The sequence below is a fragment of the Ylistrum balloti genome, unplaced genomic scaffold (assembly GCF_031769215.1).
Source record: "Ylistrum balloti isolate Yb309-2 unplaced genomic scaffold, AGI_CSIRO_Ybal_v1 Utg371296, whole genome shotgun sequence".
Classification (NCBI taxonomy): Eukaryota; Metazoa; Mollusca; class Bivalvia; order Pectinida; family Pectinidae; genus Ylistrum; species Ylistrum balloti.
Window position 1 is genome coordinate 261,905 of NW_026782695.1, and position 27,205 is coordinate 289,109.

At 35.7% G+C, this 27,205-nt stretch overlaps 1 protein-coding gene across 1 annotated transcript; it reads left to right on the forward strand.

The window, feature by feature from the left end:
* Positions 1-337: 337 nt before the first annotated feature.
* Positions 338-27,205, forward strand: LOC132561889 (growth hormone-regulated TBC protein 1-A-like). The gene is made up of 12 exons (XM_060226596.1): positions 338-437; positions 1,749-1,942; positions 6,514-6,629; positions 12,072-12,226; positions 15,461-15,507; positions 16,609-16,720; positions 18,568-18,686; positions 19,152-19,248; positions 19,626-19,689; positions 25,263-25,371; positions 26,293-26,478; positions 27,125-27,205. The coding sequence occupies exons 1-12, from the start codon at positions 338-340 to the stop codon at positions 27,203-27,205; spliced, it is 1,380 nt and encodes a 459-aa protein (XP_060082579.1).

Sequence of the window (27,205 nt, forward strand, 5' to 3'; positions counted from 1 at the left end):
CTCTAGGGTAGTGATTTGTACTGCTGTCACCGGTAATGAGTTTTACTGTATCATTGTGTGTGGGAGGTGACAGAAATTGTCTGGTCCTTGGGTCTGTGCGATGTGTGAAATGGTTATCGGATCCATTGAGACATGATGGTGTATAATTTTGTAAAACAATATTTAAATACTCTCTTGATATTTCCGGAAATTAAAATCAAGCATGAAGAAGGCATAATATGGATGTGAGACTCCTGACCGACTAAGTTTGCAAAAATAATTAAACTTGTGCAGAGTTATTTCCCATATTGTTTGATAATATAGGTGGCGCTCGTTACTTATCGATCAGCTGCAGCAGATGACGAAAGTAGACAAGGCCGGTGTTTCGGGTGATGTTAGAAAAACAGACTATCTCAGGTCATGGCAGGCAAATCTTCCAATGACAACGTTTCCCAGAGGTGAGTTGCATTTTCAACTTTCTTAGTATTGAAGATTATCAACTGACAAGAGTCTGTAATCTTGTAACCCCGAGATTGTGGTCTCGAACTAGGAACAGTTGAAATACTTCTCTTCTGACTTCTGTTTATTGTCACGATTCAGGCGTTGAAACTGTTTTTCTTATTTCTAAAGATAATTGTAAGTAAGATGAAGTATCATAGTCATGAAAACAACTGTATTATGTTACATGCATTCTGTACCCTGTGCACTTGTGAATCTGTAAAAAACATACCTCCCCTCAGTTTCCGATCTCGAGATGAAGCGTTTTTAAGTATATTGAGACATACAAACGTTTCTTTCTCGATACACTACACACCTATAAGGGTAAGTTTAATAAGCACTGGCGACATCAATTTGATAAATATACAACGCCGACGTCAAAAGTAAACAAAATGATATACTTCAAATAATATTACATAATTTTACAATGAGTCAGACCAGGAATCGAACGTTCAGTACGAGAAATAATAACAAGAATCATATATGGAAAAAAAACTACCAGGAATGCTACGGTGTTGGAACAGGTCAGGCACTTTCTTGTCTGTTCTTCACTACATAAACATTGCATTTCTGTTAAAAAATATCAAACTTGTACAAGAAACTTTGTCCTTCATTGACAACATGAAAAATAGTTATGACAATTTGTTGTACTGGCCAATACGTATCCAGACCTTGTATTAAAGTTTGCATGTGCAGCAGTTTTTCATAGCTCGCCATCATGTAACGTCACACACTTTACATGTTCCTGGTCAGATCTGAACCATTACTGTAGGAAGTTCCCACATACATTGTACATTATGTCATGTAGCCTACTTAATTACTGTGAAAAGTGATGTGTACCATTTTTCACCAAGCATTGCAAATAGACACAATTTGTTGGTGAGTTCAAAATGATTCTGCACAGATTTTCAACACAGCAAATATTTTGTTTCAAAAAAATTTCTGGAAAAAGTTAACAAATATTTCCCAGGGCATTGGCAAGAGTCGGTACTTGTTTAGAATATGTGAATGACCTGTACAACATCAGCAGCTGCTCTTCGTCGGTGATTGGTTAAGATTTTATTCACATTTTGGATGGCATGGTTGTATTTTTCCTTCCGCCTTTCACCTAGACATCTGTGGTTCAGTTTTCCAAACTGAGGTGAACTCTATCACCACGTGGCTTTACCCCAGATACTCTGGGTTTCTCCCAGTCAGACCTCTCTTGGCCAAAAAGAATGATTAAAAGCTGTAATCTTGTTTTGCTATTGTAAAATAATTTATATTTCTAGGTAGGAGGAGTTCAACTATTAATATTAGTACTGGTGACATCAATATTGATGATTATGAGTGCAGGGTGGTTGGATGGGGCACTTATCTTTCACCTAGCTGTCCGGGGTTTGATTCCTGTGATGTATGTGAGAAGCTACGGGATTACCTGCCCAACCATGTGGGCTTTCCCCAGGTACTCTGGTTTCCTCCCACAGTAAGATCCCTCACACACTTCCATCCTGACGAAGAAGCGTGATTAATATAAGTTTGAAAAACTTGTTTTGCAATTGTTGTAAAATAAATAAAGTTTTTTATTTAGATTAAATGTACTGGTTGTTGTACATGTAACAGATCTATGGATGATCACCAAGTCAAAACCATCTTAGCCATTTTCTCAAATATATTTTAAGGCATGGTATACATCAGTACTAGTACTCTGCTTTCACACTGGTCATTTATCTGATAATGGTGGCAGTGTAACCATCAAAACATCACACTCTAATCCACTACTGGTTGTGTTGTAAAAACTTCCACCCTATTGACAATACCAATCTGAAGAAAATGTTCCAAAGTATTTACTGTATTTTTAAGTGAAAAATACATGTTTGGCATGATTGACTGAGATATGACAGTTATGAACAAATTTGACCATCCCATGATATTTATTGATTTGTAAATGTGACATCTGACTTAATATGTGACACATAATAATATCTTAGAATATTACTAGACACAGTCTCGTTCATCGTTGAAATGTATTCCATTTAAGGTCCTTTCAACCCAACGATTATGGTATAGTCAGATTTACTTTAATTTTCCTTATTACCCAAGGACCTGCTGTTACCTTTAAAAAAAATGAGAGAGAAAAAAAATGTGAATTTTGAGGTTCAAACTAGTGCTTAAATCATCCTGGCAACACCTCACCTACATTGAATCATTTCTGTATGTAAAACCAATGAAAATAATTACAAAAGAAGATTTATATCGTTATATACATATTGACATAAGATAAAAATTGTCAGAATGATTAGAATACTCTGAGACATAAAGTTGGCATTCTAAGAAAAGCTGCAGCACATGTATTTGTATCGTAAAATGTGAGAAAACATATTCAATGAGTTTGTATATGTATCTGGCCACTGTGACCTGCTATTGATTATAAGTATCACAGTGTGCATTGTATGTATAATGTAAGTATAATCTTCAGGCTGGTATTTGGCAGCTGTACATGTATAGATCAGTTTGTCAATATAGTTATTCTGATGAAATTGTATCTATTATGTAAGTAATCATGATGATTGCCTACCACTGTCTTTACAATGATCTTGCAGTGTTAAAATTAGCTTTGTTATTAGAAAATTACTTGTTGAAAAGAATTCTGATTGTGATGAAGGGTCGGGCATGCATTGATTACTGTAAGGAAAGGGATTGAAGATTATGACAACTACACATCTCCCACACCAGTATCATTTGCTTTATAACACACATCGAAAAACTGTATCCATGCTTAGTCACGGTTGTTCTGTCAAGAGAAGGCAAATCATATATATGTGAAAACGGCAGATTTTGAAAAAAATTGGAAGGTGAAGGGCTTCCATACCGGAAAATGGAAATACTGTCAAAAGTTCTTATCTCAAAACTCATATTCCTACATTTTAAAAGCCACAAAGACATTAAGTAGAATTTGCTCATGCCAGACCCTCTATCAGACTCTGGAAGAGGGTTGAACTTACTGTAGTTTATAGGAAATTGACGTGTCACTCTGGAAAAGGGTTGAACTTAGTGTAGTTATAGGAAATTGATGTGTCTTACTTCAAATTCAGCTGCTGCTTTGTCAGATAATGTTGGATCAGTTTTGCTACTCTGAAGGTATAATGGAATGATATATTTAAGTTTGATACAGGAAGATGATACCCTGTTTGTGGTAAATAAAAATCATTTTTATGCATTATTTTACTACAGATGTCTTTTGCTGCAAGGTCACGGTCATTGGCGAAGGTCAGAAAGATTAAATATATGAAGTGATATTACTGTAGTGACTCTCCAAACATCAGGAGTACCTCTTATGACTTCGATATGTCAGTGTGACAGCTCGTTCCCGTATATATTTAATGTTTATAACCATATCATTGTACTTAGTGAATGTTCCATGACCTCCTACAACTTTTCTTATGTATTGATGATAATTCAAACTATCCAATATTGTTTTTTCTTTGGAAAAGCTCAGTTTGTGCTCTTATTGATTATACAAAAAAAAAAATTTTGTTCTCACTACTTTTGGAATGTTGGTCTTGGCTTTGAATTTGGTTTTAAAAAAAGTGGAACAAAATTTTAAATTCAGGAGAGAAAAAAATACTCACACACACACAAGCTTACTGTAAAATAAGTATACAGTGGGCATTACCATCCAGACTTCCTGACAATTGTACAGTGCAATTTTAGGGAAATTTTGATACTTGGATCGGGAAATATATCAAAGTTGGAATGGGCCCTCATTTAGCTCAAATCCTGTCTAAAATACCCTAGCTGGTATACTTGTGGCTGTACAATGACATTCTAAAGCATCATTCTCTATCAGTGCAATCCTATGATAAATACAACACCATGTTCTGTGGTTATAGGATCAGCATTTGAATTCATATGAATATTTCATACCTGACATTAGGTAGTCATGGTATATTATCAGACTTGTATTCATCTGATTCTTAGGTAACTCAGCTGGGATGTCAATTTCCTGTCACCTTTATTTGACAATATATCAACTGAATTTTACAGACAATACACTGCCGTGTTTAGTTTATATGATCTATGTATTAACAATGCTAATGGTACAATGATAACCTTGCGCAGCTCCTATATCATTGATCTTATGGCATACTATGGCGTCTGTCATCCGTCTGTCTATCCATCCGTCCATTAACTCTTTTCCTAGAAATCACTTCTAGCCATAAATGACTTACAGGTCTTGGACCAAATTTGCTAATAAGCTTCCTTGGTGGAAGAGGAACAATTTTGGTATAAATGATGAGTCCCTACTTCAAAGGTCATGAGGGGCGAGGCCCAAAATGGGAAAAAGGAAAATTCTACTCTTCCTATAGGAATCATTCGATTTTCCCCAAATTTTGTCTGAAGCATTCTTAAGTGAAGGGGAATTAATGTTGTTAAAATTGTGGGTTTTGGCCTCATGTGGTAGGAAGGGCAGGGCACAATAGGGGAAACAGAGCAAATTCATTAAAATCACATTCCTCCAGTAGGAATGTTTGGATTTCCCCAAAATTAGGTCTGAATCATTCTTAGAATAAGGAGAAATGGTTTGTCTTGAACTTCTGGGCCAGTTGGGACAGGGCCAAATAGGGGAAATAGAGCTAATTGTTTATATCCTTCTTATGCAGGAATCATTTGATTTTGCCCAAATTTGGTCCAAGCATTATTGTGAGAAGGGGAATCAACTGCTTATAAACAGTGGGTCTTGGCCTCCTGGAATAGAAGGGGTGGAGCTCAATAGGGGAAATCGAGCAAATTCTTGAAAATCTAACTCCTCTTGTAGGAATGAATGGATTTTGCCCAAATTTGGTCGGAAGCATTGTGTGTTAAAGAGAAATCAGTTTTGTATAAACGATGGTTCTCGGCATCATTGAATAGGAGGGCGGAGCCCAATAGAGGAAATAGAGCAAATTCTTTAAAATTCTACTCCTCCTGTATTGATGATTGGTTTATACCAAATTTATCATTTTTAAGCATTCTTTGCTGAAGATGAACCAATTTCGCCAGGTGAAGGATGCAGGCTGTATGGGCCTCTTGCTTTCATTTTTTGATGGAAATAAGCCTGATCTTTAGTCAGTTATAAAGTATTTACAAGTTGCGAGGAATAGCTAAGGATTTTTGTTATATACATTTAAACCCAGTACCTTGTTATTGCATTATTAAACACTTTGTCTTGTCTTTTGATAATAAAAAAGATCATGAGATAGTGCAAGCTTTTAGATAGGCAGCTCAAATCTAATATTTCCATTGTTTCTGTGGGAAAATTGTAAAAGACTAAGGAGCAGTAAACTGATGAAAGTTAATCCAGTGTGATGAAGCAGTCTGTAGAATAGAGCTACAATGTGAACATATGTAGGATTTGAACTTCTTTCAGTTGGCATTCATGGGCTTAAAATGCCAACTGAGAAAGGTAAATTCCATGAAGCAATATAAACCCTTCAGTCCATGAATATCAAATGAAAGCACTTCAATGCTTATACTAACTGTTTATGTTATCCTATGTCTTTTTACCGCATTGGCACAGTTCCTACACTTCCTTCGTAGTTATGACATGATTACAACAATTTCTATACAATAGCCCTAAAGTTTTACTGCTGTAGTTGGTAAATATATTTTAATGAATAGTAGAATTTAGATAATAAAATAGTATAAAATACATATCAGGGTAACATGTTATCTACATCAAATATGAAAAAAAAAATTTGACTCAATTATTTAAGTCGTATCAGAGTAAAACATTTTTCTTACTAATTTTTTTGGCATTGCATACATATATCAAATGTATCACCTTATGAACGAGGACAGTTGATTCTCACTGAAATATGCACGTAAATGAGGTTGATTTATAATTATGGTCCTTATCTGTTGATCATCAGTCTGTATACGTAAATTTTTTCATTATGTATGATAACGCATGCACGCAAAAAAATGTTGCCTGTAAACAAAAATGGCGGTCCAGTTGGATCGGCTAGCAATTAATATTACCTATTTTGTAATTCTGATTTGCCTTATGGTTCTCAGATAACATGTACTGCACAGATAACAAAATCAGGTGCTAAAAAAACAGATTTTACTGACTTAGTCTACTGTTGCTGTCATTTGTGCCCACATGGAAAAACAATCATTGATTTGGACAAGTAAGTTTATAGTTATACAACTTACTATAACAAATAGTTGATGGAAGGTATGTTTACTCCTATTGTCGCGAAGAAAAAAACCTCATGTGAAATTTACATCAACATCATAAAAGTTTCAAAAACTGTAAATAGCAGTATATGAAAAAATGGGCTTTATATTAGTTGCAGAATTTTAGAGGCAAATTTCTTGTTTTCTTATCCATTCCTGTTTGATGTCTTTCAATTTGTGATGTCAAGAATTTTAGGCACTAGCTATTTGTTTCTATGTGAAACTTTTGAGAAATGTGTAAAATATGCATTGTTAGTATACAAAACAATTTAACAAATGTTTTGGAAAAAACAACCCAAATCAGTTTGAATTATAACTGAAACAATAGATTATATAGTATTAGCTGACATACATTGATCTCTTCTCCCACAGTTTCTGTGGTAGGAAGAATTCTCAGGATTATGAGACCCCACCCCCCCACCCCCCACCCCCCAGGATGAAATTTCTTCAGATCCTGTTGACTAATTTTTATAAAGCTTAGACAATTTTTTCCAGACTTATAATATTGAACACAATATCTTGTTGGTTGGTAGTCTTACATACAAGACATGTATATGGTGTTGATCTGCTGTCTACAGTTCATGTACGTGACAGACAATTTACCAGCTGCTTGTGACATGGTATATCTTAACAGATTTCATCTCTTCAAAGTTTAGTTAGGTTACTGAAATTAACCTAATAGAGAAAATAGTCTGTACTGTGTTAAAAATCATTATTTAGATATATATACACATATGAAATGTTTTAAGACATTTTCTTTTGGTTCAAATTTTTTAAAAATTGAAGATACTTTAAAAGTGTCCTGATTTCTGAGTGGGATATTTCTGTTTGAACTTCCAGCTCAAACTGGCAGAGGCCAACAAGTGTGATCTTATGACTTTGACCCTGAGTGATTTGTGTGAAGTTTCATAAACCAAGTAGCTTTAAATTTTCATCTATTGAAACATGTAGAGATATTTACTATCACACGAAATGTATTAGACACTTTTGAATATATATCTGAAGACATACCTGAGACATAAGACAATTCTACACCTGAGGCACGAGACAATCCTACACCTGAGGCACGAGACAATCCTACTCCAGAGTCATGAGACAATCCTACACCTGAGACATGAGACAATCCTACACCTGAGACATGAGACAATTGTACACCTGAGGCACGACACAATCCTACACCTGAGATATGAGACAGTTGTACACCAGAGACATGAGACAATCCTACACCAGAGATATGACACAATCCTTCACCTGGGACATGAAACAATCCTTCACCTGAGACATGAGACAATCCTACACCAGAGACATGAGACAATCCTACACCTGAGACATGAGACAATCCTACACCTGAGACATGATACAATCCTACACCTGAGACATGATACAATCTTACACCTGAGATATGAGACAGTTGTACACCAGAGACAGGAGACAATCCTACACCTAAGACAGGAGACAATCCTACGCCTGAGACATGAGACAATCCTTCACCAGAGACACGATACAATCCTACACCCGAGACATGAGACAATCTTACAACTGAGGCATGATACAATCCTACACCTGAGACACGATACAATCCTACACCTGAGACATGAGACAATCCTACAACTGAGACAGGAGACAATCCTACACCTGAGACATGACACAATCCTACACCTGAGGCATGACACAATCCTACACCTGAGGCATCATCATTGATACAATCCTACAACTGAGGCATGAGACAATCTCCTACACCTGAGACACGAGACAATCCTACACCTGAGGCACGATACAATCCTACACCTGAGGCACCATACAATCCTACACCTGAGGCATGAGACAATCACCTACACCTGAGACACCAGACAATCCTACAACTGAGACACGAGACAATCCTACACCTAAGACACGAGACAATCCTACACCTGAGACACGAGACAATCCTACACCTGAGGCATGATACAATCCTACAACTGAGGCATGAGACAATCTCCTACACCTGAGACACGAGACAATCCTACACCTGAGGCACGATACAATCCTACACCTGAGGCACCATACAATGCTACACCTGAGGCATGAGACAATCACCTACACCTGAGACACGAGACAATCCTACAACTGAGACACGAGACAATCCTACACCTAAGACACGAGACAATCCTACACCTGAGACACGAGACAATCCTACACCTGAGGCATGAGACAATCCTACACCTGAGACACGAGACAATCCTACACCTGAGACATGAGACAATCCTTCAACTGAGGCATGATACAATCCTACACCTGAGACAGGAGACAATCCTACACCTGAGACATGACACAATCCTACACCTGAGGCACGACACAATCCTACACCTGAGATATGAGACAGTTGTACACCAGAGACATGAGACAATCCTACACCTGAGACACTATACAATCCTACACCTGAGACATGAGACAATCCTACACCTGAGATATGAGACAATTGTACACCTGAGATATGAGACAATCCTACTCCAGAGTCATGAGACAATCCTACACCTGAGACATGCGACAATCCTACATCTGAGACATGACACAATCCTTCACCTGAGGCATGAGACAATCCTACACCTGAGGCATGATACAATCCTACAACTGAGACATGAGACAATCTCCTACACCTGAGACATGAGACAATCCTACACCTGAGGCACGATACAATCCTACACCTGAGGCACGACACAATCCTACACCTGAGGCATGAGACAATCTCCTACACCTGAGACATGACACAATCCTACACCTGAGGCACGACACAATCCTACACCTGAGGCACGATACAATCCTACAACTGAGGCATGAGACAATCTCCTACACCTGAGACACGAGACAATCCTACACCTGAGGCACAATACAATCCTACACCTGAGGCACCATACAATCCTACACCTGAAGCATGAGACAGTCTTCTACACCTGAGACACAAGACAATCCTACAACTGAGACACGAGACAATCCTACACCTAAGACACGAGACAATCCTACACCTGAGACACGAGACAATCCTACACCTGAGGCATGAGACAATCCTACACCTGAGACACGAGACAATCCTACAACTGAGACACCTCACAATGCTACACCAGCCACGAGACAATCTTACACCAGGCTAAAGAAAATCATAAGCTATACATGTACATATCAAAAAAATAATTTTGTTTCAATGTTTTGCATTGAAAACACACACTAAATTAAGGCTTTGCTTTATATAGTTTTCTTGGTCAGTAATATTTTTTGTGCACCTGTTCATAAACTTGGCAGTGTGTTAAAATCTTTATCCGTCAGGTTTTGTATTTCAACAGTTTAATTACTTAAGCTTAATTGACAAGTCCAATATGGTTCCTAGCAAGTTGTGTATGCCTTGTTTTAAGCAGGATTGGTATTCCTGGGGCCAACATTGGCTGCTTTTATTTAATGGAGTGTTCATTTGCAGCCTGCAGTGAAGATCTGATAACTGTGATCCCTACATTGGAGGTTTGTTTTTCTCATGGACCATCTTGTGCTGTTGTGTCCCTGGACAAGAATAAAGTTACTTAACTTAAAATTACTGTATGTATACATACAGATGTTATTGCTAAAAGTTCAATTTCTTGTCCAGATAACAGGAATAATTTGACACAGCCTAAGTAGGTTTTAAAATATATATGAAACACATTTCTCTGTGGGAACATGTGGTGAAATGAGTCATGCAACAACAGGTGTGAAAATCAGGAATGATGAAAATATGATTGCATCTGCCTGTAATTATTAATGTCATATAGGTATAGATCTCTTATGTGTTTCTGTTGGAGAAAGGTCATCATCCTCTGTTGCCTGTTGAAACATACAACAGGTTTTTGTTTTCATTAACTATATACATCTGTTGATGGACTTTCTTGTTTGTGTGCTACTGTACCTATTATGAAATATTACTGGGTATTTATGGTATGCTGTATCCCCTCAAAATATTCTTGTAGAATGCATCTGTTGATTTGTATTGGTGTGAAAATTGTCGATGATGCATTCTTGTGTTACTGTCACAGCTGTCATCTGGGTATACATGTACATGTATTTCATCAAAGTACTATGGAAGGATATGAAAGTTAGCCTTACATGTCACATTATGTAGTATATAATACAATGGGTCTGTATTAAGGTCTTATACAGCATATCTATGTGTAGGCTTTACAATCATGTTCTTCATATATTTCCACATAGCATAAATGGCTTTAAACAGAGATTCTGTATGTCAGAAGCTAGCATAAAGCCTTAAATATATGTTATCAATGTCAGAAGCTAGCATAAAGCCTTAACTAGAGGTTATCAGTGTCAGAAGCTAGCATAAAGCCTTAACTAGAGGTTATCAGTGTCAGAAGTTAGCATAAAGACTTAACTAGAGGTTATCAGTGTCAGAAGTTAGCATAAAGACTTAACTAGAGGTTATCAGTGTTGGATGCTTGCATAAAGACTTAACTAGAGGTTATCAGTGTCAAAAGTTAGCATAAAGCTTTAACTAGAGGTTATCAGTGTTGGAAGTTAGCATAAAGACTTAACTAGAGGTTATCAGTGTCAGAAGTTAGCATAAAGACTTAACTAGAGGTTATCAGTGTTGGAAGCTAGCATAAAGACTTAACGAGAGGTTATCAGTGTCAGATTTTAGCATAAAGACTTAACTAGAGGTTATCAGTGTCAGATTTTAGCATAAACTCCTTTACCGAGAGGTTCTTTAATTGATGATTACTGTATATGATTCTTATCTTGTTCAGTGTGTTTTTAAAAGGTTTTAATTAATGAACATTAACACATTTTTCAATCACCTGGGCAGAGTGAGGATCAATTGACCTATTGGCATGTTGTTGGGTTTTTTCACAGCTGTCTATCATTTTCCTTGTTAGTTGTTCTGATCAAGAGCATTACATTTTGTACTAATAGATGATTTTTCTTATTTTTTGTTATCTCTGTGAAAATTCAAGAAAATGAGAATAAAGATCTAGCTCTGCCAAAGTGACAGTGTCCTAAGAAGCCAGTACAGATTACCCAAATGTTAGGCTGTAATACCCACAGAACTTTTACTTCTTTCAAGAAGATCAAATTGTATTTCAACAAATTAAAATTTTGTGCCCTTTCTGCAAAGGACAGCTAAAGCATATGTCTCATTATCTTATCTATTAAATTTTCACATTGGTATTGTAAATATGTTCCCTGGGAAAAAAACCATTTATGTGATAAACAGAATGTTCAAAAAATTTAATTCCAGTCTGTCACATCATTGTAAACCCAATGGACTCTGTTCTGTTCATTCAAAGGACAGAGCAAAGTTTTATGGGTTTCTGACGAGGGTGGTTACAATGTAATTGATGATAAATGTTTAAAAAGTGATATGTTGATATTTATTACAGTAAGGTTGACGGCTATGGGTTTGAGCGGGATGGAGACTTTGACCATACATCTTACGATGAGTTTATGTCCAGGTACCTGGCTGTACTTGCCCACAGATCTGCTCAATGGACAGGGGTGATAAACAAGAAATCTAGAGTCTCTAAATCCAGGAAAGGTAACATTACACTTTATCTAGAGCCTTCAAATCCAGAACAGGTAACAGTTACAGTCCCTAGAATCTCTAAATACAGGACAGGTAACAGTTACTGTGTCTAAAGTCTCTAAATACAGAACAGGTAGCAGTTACAGTGTCTAGAATCTCTAAATACAGAACAGGTAGCAGTTACAGTGTCTAAAGTCTCTAAATACAGAACAGGTAGCAGTTACAGTGTCTAGAATCTCTAAATACAGAACAGATAACAATATACAGTGTCTAAAGTCTCTAAATACAGGACAGGTAACAGTTACAGTGTCTAAAGTCTCTAAATACAGAACAGATAACAATATACAGCATCTAAAGTCTCTTAATACAGAACAGGTAACAATATACAGTGCCTAGAGTCTCTAAATACAGGAAAGGTAACAGTTACAGTGTCTTGAGTCTCAAAATACAGGACAGGTAACAGTTACAGTGTCTTGAGTCTCAAAATACAGGACAGGTAACAGTTACAGTGTCTAGAATCTCTAAATACAGGACAGGTAACAGTTACTGTGTCTAAAGTCTCTAAATACAGAACAGGTAGCAGTTACAGTGTCTAGAATCTCTAAATACAGAACAGGTAGCAGTTACAGTGTCTAAAGTCTCTAAATACAGAACAGGTAGCAGTTACAGTGTCTAGAATCTCTAAATACAGAACAGGTAGCAGTTACAGTAGCTAAAGTATCTAAATACAGAACAGGTAGCAGTTACAGTGTCTAGAATCTCTAAATACAGAACAGGTAGCAGTTACAGTGTCTAAAGTCTCTAAATACAGGACAGGTAACAGTTACAGTGTCTAAAGTCTCTAAATACAGAACAGATAACAATATACAGTGTCTAAAGTCTCTAAATACAGAACAGGTAACAATATACAGTGCCTAGAGTCTCTAAATACAGGAAAGGTAACAGTTACATGTCATTTGAGTAACCTCTAAATACAGGACAGGTAACAGTTACAGTGTCTTGAAGTCTCAAAATACAGGACAGGTAACAGTTACAGGACAGGTAACAGTTACAGTGTCTAGAATCTCTAAATACAGAACAGGTAACAGTTACAGTGCCTAGAATCACTAAATACAGGACAGGTAACAGTTACTGTGTCTAAAGTCTCTAAATACAGAACAGGTAGCAGTTACAGTGTCTAAAGTCTCTAAATACAGGACAGGTAACAGTTACAGTGTCTAAAGTCTCTAAATACAGAACAGATAACAATATACAGTGCCTAGAGTCTCTAAATACAGGAAAGGTAACAGTTACAGTGTCTTGAGTCTCAAAATACAGGACAGGTAACAGTTACAGTGTCTAAAGTCTTAAAATCCAGAACAGGTAACAGTTACAGTGTCTAGAATCTCTAAATACAGAACAGGTAACAGTTACAGTGTCTAGAATCTGTAAATACAGGACAGGTAACAGTTACAGTGTCTAAAATCTCTAAATACAGGACAGGTAACAGTTACAGTGTCTAGAATCTCTAAATACAGGACAGGTAACAGTTACAGTGTCTAGAGTCTCTAAATACAGAACAGGTAGCAGTTACAGTGTTTAGAATCTCTAAATACAGGACAGGTAACAGTTACAGTGTCTAAAGTCTCAAAATCCAGAACAGGTAACAGTTACAGTGTCTAGAATCTCTAAATACAGAACAGGTAACAGTTACAGTGTCTAGAATCTCTAAATACAGAAAAGGTAACAGTTACAGTGTCTAGAATCTTTAAATACAGAACAGGTAACAGTTACAGTGTCTAGAATCTTTAAATACAGAACAGGTAACAGTTACAGTGTCTAGAGTCCCTAAGTACAGAAAAGGTAACAATATACAGTGTGTAGAGTCTCTGAATACAGGAAATGTAACATCACACTATAGTTAGAGACTCCAAATCCATATTTTCATTCTTATGTACATTATTATGTACATCCCAGATATACAGGCAGAGATGCTGCATATGACAGTCTTACACTAGGTATCCATGTTAACCTGTTATAGGGATATCACAGGTTCCAGTGTTTGTCGTCTGTTGTCTGTCCGCTTTTTCTATAAAATGCAACAAGTCATTAATGACTTAGGGGATTTTGACCAAATTTGGTCAGAAGCATCCTTAGGGGAAGGGGGAACATTTTTTTTGCTCACCAGGCCCCTTAGGGCATGAGGGACATGAGGGGTGAGGCCCATCAGTTTTGTACAAACAGTGGATCTCGGCTTCCTGGGGCTGGAGGAGCAGGGCCTAATAGGGGAAATTTAATGAACTCTTTTAAATCCTGCTTTACGAATGATTAGATATCCTCCCAAATTTGGTCTGGATTATTCTTGGTGATGGGGACTAAGTTCTGGCCCCCTAGGTGGGGAGGGATCAACCCAATTGCGGAAATGTAAGTTATTAAAAGTCCTTAATTAAATGGCTGAATAGTTAAATCAATCAGATGAGTGATACAGGCCCGTTTAACCTCTTGTCATACATTTGTTTGTGTGGAGAGTTTTATAGATTTTTATGGCCAAATTTCGAATAAAATTCAGTTTAAGTAACTTTACTACTAATTGTTAAATACACTATCGGATATATAGATTTTATAGACCTCAATTCTCTGAAGCATCCTGCTCTCTACTATAAATTTAATTTCACTAGATCATTCAGTGCCGGGTACATTTACTACTTAATGTTAAATACACTCTATCAATTTTATAGACCTAAATTCACTGAAGCATCCTGCTCTCCACTATAAGTTTAATTTCAATAGCTCAATCAGTACCAGGTACATTAACAACTGCCATGATTTTACCATCAAAGTACAAGTACATAACCGGTAATTGACTGTGTTCTAAAGTCACTTCAACACCTTATAGGTACATATCGGGTATAAACCAGTTATAAATAGGGTACTTGGTTCGTTAGGCAGCCATCTATTTTTAATTTTTTCTTTCAGAGTCTTCCTTTTCATGTATACCATTATATTGAACTTGGTTTTTGTTCATGCATATAACATGAGAGCTGTCTTATCAGATGAACTAACCAAACACGTGATTCAGGTGTTAAGATGTATAATTGATCAGTACAAGTTAGTCCACATTTTAAGACATTTACATATAAATGCTTGTTATAAATCTGAATACACATCCCATTTCTGGAGGCATTTCCTTCCAATCTTACTTGTAAATAATCAACTGTTTACCACACAAGCATTGCCATTAAATATCATTACCAACTTTCTTTACAGTAAAACGATACTGCAGGAAGGGGATACCTAGCGAACACCGTCCAATGGTAATTAAACATTTGTTGATTTACTTGACAAGCCTTTCATATAGTTTTCCTGATTTTGTCCTATGAAATGCATTGTAAATATTGCTTTTGTCATCTCCTGTCAAAACATCAGATATATATGTAGATGTCTGGTTACAGTGTCTGGTCATTTTCTGAAAACTTCTATTTGGTAGATAAATAGTTGTTCAATAGAGAGTTTTAACAAGTTGTTCTTCAATTCATTGTTTCTAAGATATGATTTTTTGAATCATTTTATAGATACTATTTACAATGCATCGAATCACAATCAAATCAAATCTGTTTTGTTTTGTTTGTTTTTTTTTTTTTTTTTTGTTTTTTTCTTATTATCATTACCTCAATTATTGTACCAAAATTTGGCATTAATTTTTGTCTTGATGGCTTATATGTGGTGAATCCATGACCCATGGGGTTGAGAATATTTTCATGAAGACAGTACTTATCCATGGAGATGGAAAAACGTGTTCTACATATATGTATCATTGGTATGATGAAGAACAGTATAAGTAAAATATAGATATAGTTATTGATTTACTAGAAGTCATTCAGTTTGAAGCATTACAGGTGCTGATGGTTATTTATGGTGATCCGACTGTTGCATAACTGTTATTGGCATATTGTGTCAATCTTCATTATTTGTAAATTGTCCAGATACAACATATTTTCATTCTTGTGTAAAAATCAGCTCATCCCTTAGAGTTTTATTCAATACAGCTACATTGTTTATCAAATTCCATTGTACAGAAGAAATAAGACATTGTCAACTTAAAGAAAATAAAAATATTATCAACTTCAAGAAAGAAAGATGGCAATTGAAAATTCTTATCAAGTCTACCATGATTGGTGTTGAACCTTGAAATAAAATCAATAAACATTTAACCTGGACAGCATTCATTGTAATGTCACTAGAAAATATGATGATCTCATGTAATCAATGTCTGAAATATCATAATAAATGGACAGGAGACATCAAACCAAAAGTATATAACACATGTTTTTGCCTGTGTTTCCTTTGAAATAATGTTAACATACTGCAGATTTTCAGTGTCATCAGTCAACACAACAATAATTGACTGTTTGTAGGTATGGATGTGTGTCAGCGGCGCCCTAGACAACATGAATTCCAACCCTCGTCTGTACCAGACAATCTTGAAAAGTCAACATGATGATTCTACAGTGGAAGCCATTACAATTGGTCAGTGGTTTATGGATTGTTCCAGAATTAAATGTGTGTGGGGGTCAGGAGGCACTTATCTTTTAACCAGCTCAGGATGGCCTGTAGCCATCATGTTTCATCTGGTGTGGTGCGTTGTCCGCTGTCTGCCGTGTGTAAACTTTCCATTCAAATGATTTCTTCTCAATAAGCAAAAGGCCAAGGGTGCTGATATTGCACTTTATAGCATTATAGGATGAAGGACTACCAAGTTTGATAAAATTAATTGCCTAGACCCACATGCAAGATCACAGGGGTCAAATTAGTTTAAATCTTTAAACAACCTCATCTCAATAACCAAAAGGCCCAGAGTGCTGTTATTTACCCTGTAGCATGATTGGGTGAAGGGCTACCAACTGTGTTAAAATGAATGACCTTGACCCATTTTCAAGGTCATTGGGGGAAAATGTATCCAAATTTTATAAACAACTTCTCAATAATCAAAAGGCCCAGAGTGCTGAAATTGGGTCTCAGGCATGCTTTTTTCAAAGTTTTGTTAGATCAGGCATCACACAAGAATTTCAAAACCAGCACAAGTTATCTCCCTTGAACTTTTGGATCAGGAATATACATGTATTTGGAAACATAGTTTGATGATTTAATTTCAATTTCTGTAAAAATTACAACAATTGAATAGTTTGACCCACAATATCTGATTTTCTGTATCATGTTTACCCCTTCAATTTAATTTTCTGGGGTTATCGTTTAACCAGTCCCCCATATAATTCAGTTTGTAATGGTATCATTCACATATAAAACACGTTTTAGTGTTGTCCCAACCACCCACAAAAAAACCCAATTCATCTGCCACCAGATGCCCTTACACATTTAATTCTGGAATCACCCAAAGATAAAATTCCATTCATACTCATGATAAACTGATTTGGTGTGTGGTATTTTGGGTATATAGCTGCAGGCAGATGCAGAAAAAAAATGACTACATGTAGCTCAACCTGTGTTTGCTGCTGAAATTAGTGTTTGTTGTCTTGGATGTGCTGGAAATGTACAACATTGATTGTAACAAATGATATTTGAGAATGTCAATATTTTGCCTTCTGTTTGTTCTGAAATCTGCAGTCACTTTACTCGGGTTACATGTTTGATGACATGGTCAGTAGAAGGATACAACTCAGGCTTTTGATGTATCGGGCCCTTGACCCTCAATACATCGTTACTGCCCTGTGTGAAAAATACTTTGTCCAGAGCATAACTTTGCTTGCCAGTGAAAACTTGGTTTGTACATTGATCATACAAAGACAACATGCAGTGTACCAGTGTAAGGACCTGCAACCTCTTAATTTTAGATTTATTGACCTTTGTTAAAATTTTGTCTCAGGAGAATTACTTTGCCTGCATTTAAACTGTATTATATACATCTGTCATACAAAAGCAAGGTGTAGTGTAACAAAGTCAGGGCCCTTGACTCCTCAGTACAGAGTTATTGCCCTTTGTTATAATTCCAATAAAGTTTTTTTATTGTCAATGACACTCTTTTCTTCTACATTTGGTGCTGTAGACCACTTCAAGTGAAAATAAGAGGAAGCTGAAAGATTTTGTTGAAGCTTATGGTAGGTAGGAGAAGAACATGTAGAAATGGAAAGTTGTACAGCAGGATTTTATTGTACATAGATATGGTTAGCATCTAGGTTCATGCTGTTTGGAATTTTTCTGAAGCTAACTAGGAGTCATGTGTTGAATCCACTGTGGATTCCACTACTGGCTGTATTGACCATAAGGAACATTTACACATGGTGTATACAGAAAAACCTTGGAACTGGGAACAAAAGTTAATCCTAATATACAAATCCAGTAGTTTTACAACTTTTCAGACCTCCACCGCACATTTCCTGACAATATCTACTTCAGTGCCAACGGCAATCTGAGGGGACCTCTGTTTAATGTCCTGATAGCTCTATCTCATAAGAACAGTGATCAGGGCTACTGCCAGGTGAGTCAGTTTTTAATGTTGATTTTACCAGGGAGTCATATCGTGATTAAATTTTGTTGTTGTTTTTTATACCAATATTTGTCACATTAAATGATAACTTTGTACAGATCATGGGCAGAATATGGGGGTTACTTGTTGTCACAACATTCTATCAGTTAAGTTTTTGAACTCACCCACCTTTACTTATGAAAGTTCATTTTTCTTTGCTCCATCACTTTTTACATAAAGCAGTTTATCTTTGCCCTTTGAAATTTGTAATTCCAGTATACACTGGAAGTGGCAATTTGGGGATAAAGTCTAGTGATGAAAATAGAAATTCTGAATTATTGATACAGTTTCTTTAATTGTGTTTGTCCTCTTCCCATGATTTTTTCCAGGAGGGCACTTGTTATGATCTTAGTGTTAACAGTAGTAATTGAGGTTTGATATTTTAAGTATTTCACTCCAGAAATTATCATTTTGTAGGGTATTAACTTTGTTGCTGGTTTACTCCTTTTGATCGTTAAAAATGAGGAGAAAGTGTTTTGGTTACTGGACACTCTAATGAATGACATCCTTCCAGGTATGTTACAGATAAGTTCTATTTCACATAACTATATCAGGTCACCTGAGACAGATTTTCATGGTTACCTATTGCAATCGCTTGTTGTCAAGCATCGTACATTGTAAACTTTAAATTTTAACTTCTACTCAAAAAGTCCTGAACTGATTTCAGTGAAATTTTTTACAGAAATATTCCCTGACTAAAACGAACTAAAATAGTGAATTATATGGTCTTTCCCCCACTCCCCACCCTCCTCCCCCTCAGTTTGCACATTTAAAATTCTTCCTGAGAGAACTTGTGTTAATTTGGCCTTAAAATGCATCAACATTAAACTTAAGTTCATCTTAGTTACAAACAAATTTTAATTATTTCTCTTCATTTTTCTTCATTTTCAGATTTTTATGCTCCAGACATGAAAGCCACTCAGGCAGAACAAGAACTTTTAGGAGAGATAATTAAGTATGTATCTTTCCTCTCTGATGACTTAGCCTGGTGTTTTAGGAGAGATAATTAAGTATGTATCTTTCCTCTCTGATGACTTACCCTGGTGTTTTAGAAGAGATAATTAAGTATGTATCTTTCCTCTCTGATGACTTAGCCTGGTGTTTTAGGAGAGATAATTAAGTATGTATCTTTCCTCTCTGATGACTTAGCCTGGTGTTTTAGGAGAGATTAATTAAGTATGTATCTTTCCTCTCTGATGACTTACCTTGGTGTTTTAGGAGAGATAATTAAGTATGTATCTTTCCTCTCTGATGACTTAGCCTGGTGTTTTAGGAGAGATAATTAAGTATGTATCTTCCTCTCTCTCTGATGACTTCCTCTCTGGTGTTTTAGGAGAGATAATTAAGTATGTATCTTTCCTCTCTGATGACTTAGCCTTTAGGAGAGATAATTAAGTATGTATCTTTCCTCTCTGATGACTTAGCCTGGTGTTTTAGGAGAGATAATTAAGTATGTATCTTTCCTGTCTGATGACTTACCCTGGTGTTTTAGGAGAGATAATTAAGTATGTATCTTTCCTCTCTGATGACTTACTTTAGGAGAGATAATTAAGTATGTATCTTTCCTCTCTGATGACTTACCTTGGTGTTTTAGGAGAGATAATTAAGTATGTATCTTTCCTCTCTGATGACTTAGCCTGGTGTTTTAGGAGAGATAATTAAGTATGTATCTTTCCTCTCTGATGACTTAATTTAGGAGAGATAATTAAGTATGTATCTTTCCTCTCTGATGACTTAGCCTGGTGTTTTAGGAGAGATAATTAAGTATGTATCTTTCCTCTCTGATGACTTACTTTAGGAGAGATAATTAAGTATGTATCTTTCCTCTCTGATGACTTACTCTGGTGTTTTAGGAGAGATAATTAAGTATGTGTCTTTCCTCTCTGATGACTTAGCCTGGTGTTTTAGGAGAGATAATTAAGTATGTATCTTTCCTCTCTGATGACTTAGCCTGGTGTTTTAGGAGAGATAATTAAGTATGTATCTTTCCTCTCTGATGACTTGGTGTTTTAGGAGAGATAATTAAGTATGTATCTTTCCTCTCTGATGACTTAGCCTGGTGTTTTAGGAGAGATAATTAAGTATGTATCTTTCCTCTCTGATGACTTAGCCTGGTGTTTTAGGAGAGATAATTAAGTATGTATCTTTCCTCTCTGATGACTTAGCCTGGTGTTTTAGGAGAGATAATTAAGTATGTATCTTTCCTCTCTGATGACTTACTTTAGGAGAGATAATTAAGTATGTATCTTTCCTCTCTGATGACTTAGCCTGGTGTTTTAGGAGAGATAATTAAGTATGTATCTTTCCTCTCTGATGACTTCTGGTGTTTTAGGAGAGATAATTAAGTATGTATCTTTCCTCTCTGATGACTTAGCCTGGTGTTTTAGGAGAGATAATTAAGTATGTATCTTTCCTCTCTGATGAGTGGTGTTTTAGGAGAGATAATTAAGTATGTATCTTTCCTCTCTGATGACTTACTTTAGGAGAGATAATTAAGTATGTATCTTTCCTCTCTGATGACTTAGCCTGGTGTTTTAGGAGAGATAATTAAGTATGTATCTTTCCTCTCTGATGACTTACCCTGGTGTTTTAGGAGAGATAATTAAGTATGTATCTTTCCTCTCTGATGACTTAGCCTGGTGTTTTAGGAGAGATAATTAAGTATGTATCTTTCCTCTCTGATGACTTAGCCTGGTGTTTTAGGAGAGATAATTAAGTATGTATCTTTCCTCTCTGATGACTTAGCCTGGTGTTTTAGGAGAGATAATTAAGTATGTATCTTTCCTCTCTGATGACTTAGCCTGGTGTTTTAGGAGAGATAATTAAGTATGTATCTTTCCTGTCTGATGACTTACCCTGGTGTTTTAGGAGAGATAATTAAGTATGTATCTTTCCTCTCTGATGACTTACTCTGGTGTTTTAGGAGAGATAATTAAGTATGTATCTTTCCTCTCTGATGACTTAGCCTGGTGTTTAAGGAGAGATAATTAAGTATGTATCTTTCCTCTCTGATGACTTACTCTGGTGTTTTAGGAGAGATAATTAAGTATGTATCATTCCTCTCTGATGACTGGTGTTTTAGGAGAGATAATTAAGTATGTATCTTTCCTCTCTGATGACTTACTTTAGGAGAGATAATTAAGTATGTATCTTTCCTCTCTGATGACTTACTTTAGGAGAGATAATTAAGTATGTATCTTTCCTCTCTGATGACTTAGCCTGGTGTTTTAGGAGAGATAATTAAGTATGTATCTTTCCTCTCTGATGACTTATTTTAGGAGAGATAATGAAGTATGTATCTTTCTCTCTCTGATGACTTTCCCTCTGATGACTTACCCTGGTGTTTTAGGAGAGATAATTAAGTATGTATCTTTCCTCTCTGATGACTTACTTTAGGAGAGATAATTAAGTATGTATCTTTCCTCTCTGATGACTTACCCTGGTGTTTTAGGAGAGATAATTAAGTATGTATCTTTCCTCTCTGATGACTTACTTTAGGAGAGATAATTAAGTATGTATCTTTCCTCTCTGATGACTTAGCCTGGTGTTTTAGGAGAGATAATTAAGTATGTATCTTTCCTCTCTGATGACTTAGCCTGGTGTTTTAGGAGAGATAATTAAGTATGTATCTTTCCTCTCTGATGACTTAGCCTGGTGTTTTAGGAGAGATAATTAAGTATGTATCTTTCCTGTCTGATGACTTACCCTGGTGTTTTAGGAGAGATAATTAAGTATGTATCTTTCCTCTCTGATGACTTAGCCTGGTGTTTTAGGAGAGATAATTAAGTATGTATCTTTCCTCTCTGATGACTTAGCCTGGTGTTTTAGGAGAGATAATTAAGTATGTATCTTTCCTCTCTGATGACTTAGCCTGGTGTTTTAGGAGAGATAATTAAGTATGTATCTTTCCTCTCTGATGACTTAGCCTGGTGTTTTAGGAGAGATAATTAAGTATGTATCTTTCCTCTCTGATGACTTAGCCTGGTGTTTTAGGAGAGATAATTAAGTATGTATCTTTCCTCTCTGATGACTTAGCCTGGTGTTTTAGGAGAGATAATTAAGTATGTATCTTTCCTCTCAGATGACTTACTTTAGGAGAGAAAATTAAGTATGTATCTTTCCTCTCTGATGTTTTAGGAGAGATAATTAAGTATGTATCTTTCCTCTCTGATGACTTACTTTAGGAGAGATAATTAAGTATGTATCTTTCCTCTCTGATGACTTAGCCTGGTGTTTTAGGAGAGATAATTAAGTATGTATCTTTCCTCTCTGATGACTTAGCCTGGTGTTTTAGGAGAGATAATTAAGTATGTATCTTTCCTCTCTGATGACTTAGCCTGGTGTTTTAGGAGAGATAATTAAGTATGTATCTTTCCTGTCTGATGACTTACCCTGGTGTTTTAGGAGAGATAATTAAGTATGTATCTTTCCTCTCTGATGACTGGTGTTTTAGGAGAGATAATTAAGTATGTATCTTTCCTGTCTGATGACTTACCCTGGAGTTTTAGGAGAGATAATTAAGTATGTATCTTTCCTCTCTGATGACTTACTTTAGGAGAGATAATTAAGTAATTCTTTCCTCTCTATGTATCTTTCCTCTCTGATGACTTACTGGTGTTTTAGGAGAGATAATTAAGTATGTATCTTTCCTCTCTGATGACTTACTTTAGGAGAGATAATTAAGTATGTATCTTTCCTCTCTGATGACTTACTTTAGGAGAGATAATTAAGTATGTATCTTCCTCTCTGACTTCTGATGACTTCCTCTCTGATGACTTTTTAGGAGAGATAATTAAGTATGTATCTTTCCTCTCTGATGACTTACTTTAGGAGAGATAATTAAGTATGTATCTTTCCTCTCTGATGACTTACTTTAGGAGAGATAATTAAGTATGTATCTTTCCTCTCTGATGACTTACTGGTGTTTTAGGAGAGATAATTAAGTATCTTTCCTCTCTATGACTTATTTTATCTTATCTTTCCTGTCTGATGACTTACTTTAGGAGAGATAATTAAGTATGTATCTTTCCTGTCTGATGACTTACTTTAGGAGAGATAATTAAGTATGTATCTTTCCTCTCTGATGACTTACTTTAGGAGAGATAATTAAGTATGTATCTTTCCTCTCTGATGACTTACTTTAGGAGAGATAATTAAGTATGTATCTTTCCTCTCTGATGAGTATGTATCTTTCCTGGTGACTTTTTAGGAGAGATAATTAAGTATGTATCTTTCCTCTCTGATGACTTGGTGTTTTAGGAGAGATAATTAAGTATGTATCTTTAGGAGAGATAATTAGTATGTATCTTTCCTCTCTGATGACTTACTTTAGGAGAGATAATTAAGTATGTATCTTTCCTGTCTGATGACTTACTTTAGGAGAGATAATTAAGTATGTATCTTTCCTGTCTGATGACTTACCCTGGTGTTTTAGGAGAGATAATTAAGTATCTTTCCTCTCTGATATCTTTAGGAGAGATAATTTTCCTGTCTGATGACTTACTTTGACTTACTTTAGGAGAGATAATTAAGTATGTATCTTTCCTCTCTGATGACTTACTTTAGGAGAGATAATTAAGTATGTATCTTTCCTGTCTGATGACTTACCCTGGTGTTTTAGGAGAGATAATTAAGTATGTATCTTTCCTCTCTGATGACTTACTTTAGGAGAGATAATTAAGTATGTATCTTTCCTCTCTGATGACTTACCTTGGTGTTTTAGGAGAGATAATTAAGTATGTATCTTTCCTCTCTGATGACTTACTTTAGGAGAGATAATTAAGTATGTATCTTTCCTGTCTGATGACTTACTTTAGGAGAGATAATTAAGTATGTATCTTTCCTGTCTGATGACTTACTTTAGGAGAATCCAATTCAGATTGAATTGTTCTGATTTTGTTGTGATGTATAAATCAATGAATGAAATAAAGTTTATATTAAACACACTGTAGTATCCTCTGTGTATCAAGGGCAAGAGTGGTACAATGTGATATAGGTCAGTCTGTTTACAATCATCCGTTAAATTATTACATAAACAACAAATTCATGAACTTTTTGTCAAATTGAAGGAACATCTTGACTACTGCAGATCAGGCAATATTCAGAAAAAATAAACTGGTCCTTGTGGGATCTGATTACTTAAAAGCCACTCTCAAACTGGTTGACTCAGTTGGGTAAAGGTCTTCACTGGAATTGTCAGACTAGTTTCAGCCACAATTAATTTGTTTGAAACTTCAATTCTATGTCTTATCTGAAGTGGTATTTATCTATATGAAGAAGTAGAGAAAATGTTACAGAAAATTACTGAAGTGTAAAGAGAAGAGGGGGGGGGGGGGGGGGGGGGGGGGGGGGGGGGGGGGGAAAAAATGTCGGGTTATAGTTTTCAGGATGAAGACTTTTGGGGATAGCTGAGGTAGTGTATAAATATGAACAATCAGTGGGGTTGTGATCAAACACAATAGTTAATGTGGCCCTGCTTGCAACTAAATCATCTGGATAAAGTGATAAGTAATTTGTTTGTTGTTACAGATGGAAGGCCCCGGAGATCCATGCTCACCTCAAAAGTATGGACATACAGTGGTGCCTGGTTGCCACTAAATGGTTTCTATGCCTCTTTGCCGATGTCATGCCAGTTGAGGTTAGGACGATTTATTTCTAAATGAATAATTCTGTTAAATTTTTATGCGTATATTATTCTGGTGAATTCATACAGATGTATTTTGGGTTTTGGTAATGTATGTGCAAGTTAGTAATTTCCACAGTATTAGAACTCTATTCCCAAGTTTAAAGTTCTGTAATGTTCAGTTTAATTCTCATTTAAAGTATTGATTTTTCTGCTAATTTCATAGATAAAATCTAAAACAAATGTTTAAAGAAACAAAACCAAAAAATAATGTTTTAAAAATTTATTCAGTTTAAATACCCTTACCTCTAATGGTGATCATAAAACAGTTTTGTTTTGTTTTGTTCAAATTTTTGTGATTTTATGAATAACTTGTGTGATAAAATATCAATTTTTTTTTCTAATAATATTTCTTTCAAGGTATCTCCATCTCATAATTGCATTCAGTCCTCAGAAACAATAGGAAAAAATAACTTTAGTTTACAGTTCAGTATTGACTGAAATACTTTGTATAATAACCGCTGCAACATTTTCTCTTCTGAAACATATAGTTCATCTTTTGTCTGATAATTATAAGCATCTAGTTGACTTCATGGACTATCGTAATTGTTCTGTAGAGAGTTTGGTCTGTGTTTATTAACTTGCCATACAAAAGCCTCCTCACTTCCCTGACGACTGTCTTGTCTGTTGCTAAAGGGTTGACATACTGGCTAATGATGAAAATATTTATTTCATTTTAATCTGAAAATGTCATTTCTACTTTGAAAAACAATCAGCAGTATCTATAGCAGAGGCCAGAACTTCAGAAAAGTACTGGTATTTTTATGTATGGTTTGTACAAGGTACATATTCCGGTGTAAACTTTATCATTATAAGTTGAAACTACCGTTAGATAATTTTATGTAAAGTGTAAGAAAAGTGTTGTTTCTGTTGTAGACCACTCTTAGGATCTGGGACTGTTTGTTCTATGAAGGAGACAAGATTCTTTTAAGAGTGGCCACAATGTTGATCATACAGAACAAGGACCAGTTTCTTGCCTGTAAAACATTCACAGAGACAATGGACTTCTTCAAAGAAATAGTTAATAACCCAAAGATTGTTGATTGCCATGTATTTTTACAGGTAAAACACATGTGATGGATACTGGGGAGCTCCCCCAACTTATTCTCAAACATTTAGCCTTAACTCACCCCCAAGGTTTGTTTTATCAAACCTGCAATCTCCCTTTAAAATTCAATTGCATTACAAAAAAATCAACACAAGTTTTACGGTAAACCAACGTATTTTGTCACAATAAAAATTTAGCACAATATCAATATTGCACAAAGAAGTGTCCTCATGAATAAGCATATTTGCAATTATTGTACGGTATATCAATGACATACAGAAAGTGCAATAAGCGTATTCATGTTTATATGTATTATTTTTCCTAAGGAAACCAAAATAAGATTATTGCCAAAACATGTACTATGTGTGTTTACTTTATATTTCATTGTTGATTGTGTTACCGTGTCAATTGCCTTGGTAAATAGACCTGGTTATCGTAAACTGGAAACTTTCTTTATCTCTCAATATGTCACTTCAACTGCATAATAATTTATCTATCTGCAAAAAATGCACAAGAAATGGAAGTTCAGTGATTGATAAGTATGTAAAGAGAGGTTAGCATGCCATTAATGGTATGGTATTGATAAAATTTGAATTTTGATTATAAAAGTTCTCTCATTTGTTTTCTTGATATTAATGAGTGTTTCTCTCCCCTTTGCAGAAATGTTTTACAGAAATTGGACCATTTCCAAGAGCAAAAATAAAAGCCTTACGACAGGAGTGCATGCAGAGAGTGAAGTGA

Excerpts from the sequence above, each read along its gene's own strand:
- LOC132561889 (XM_060226596.1), top strand. The coding sequence starts at position 338 with ATGACGAAAGTAGACAAGGCCGGTGTTTCGGGTGATGTTAGAAAAACA. Across the intron at positions 438-1,748 it reads AATGACAACGTTTCCCAGAG|GTAGGAGGAGTTCAACTATT; the intron begins GTGAGTTGCATT and ends TTATATTTCTAG. Across the intron at positions 6,630-12,071 it reads ACAATCATTGATTTGGACAA|TAAGGTTGACGGCTATGGGT; the intron begins GTAAGTTTATAG and ends TATTTATTACAG.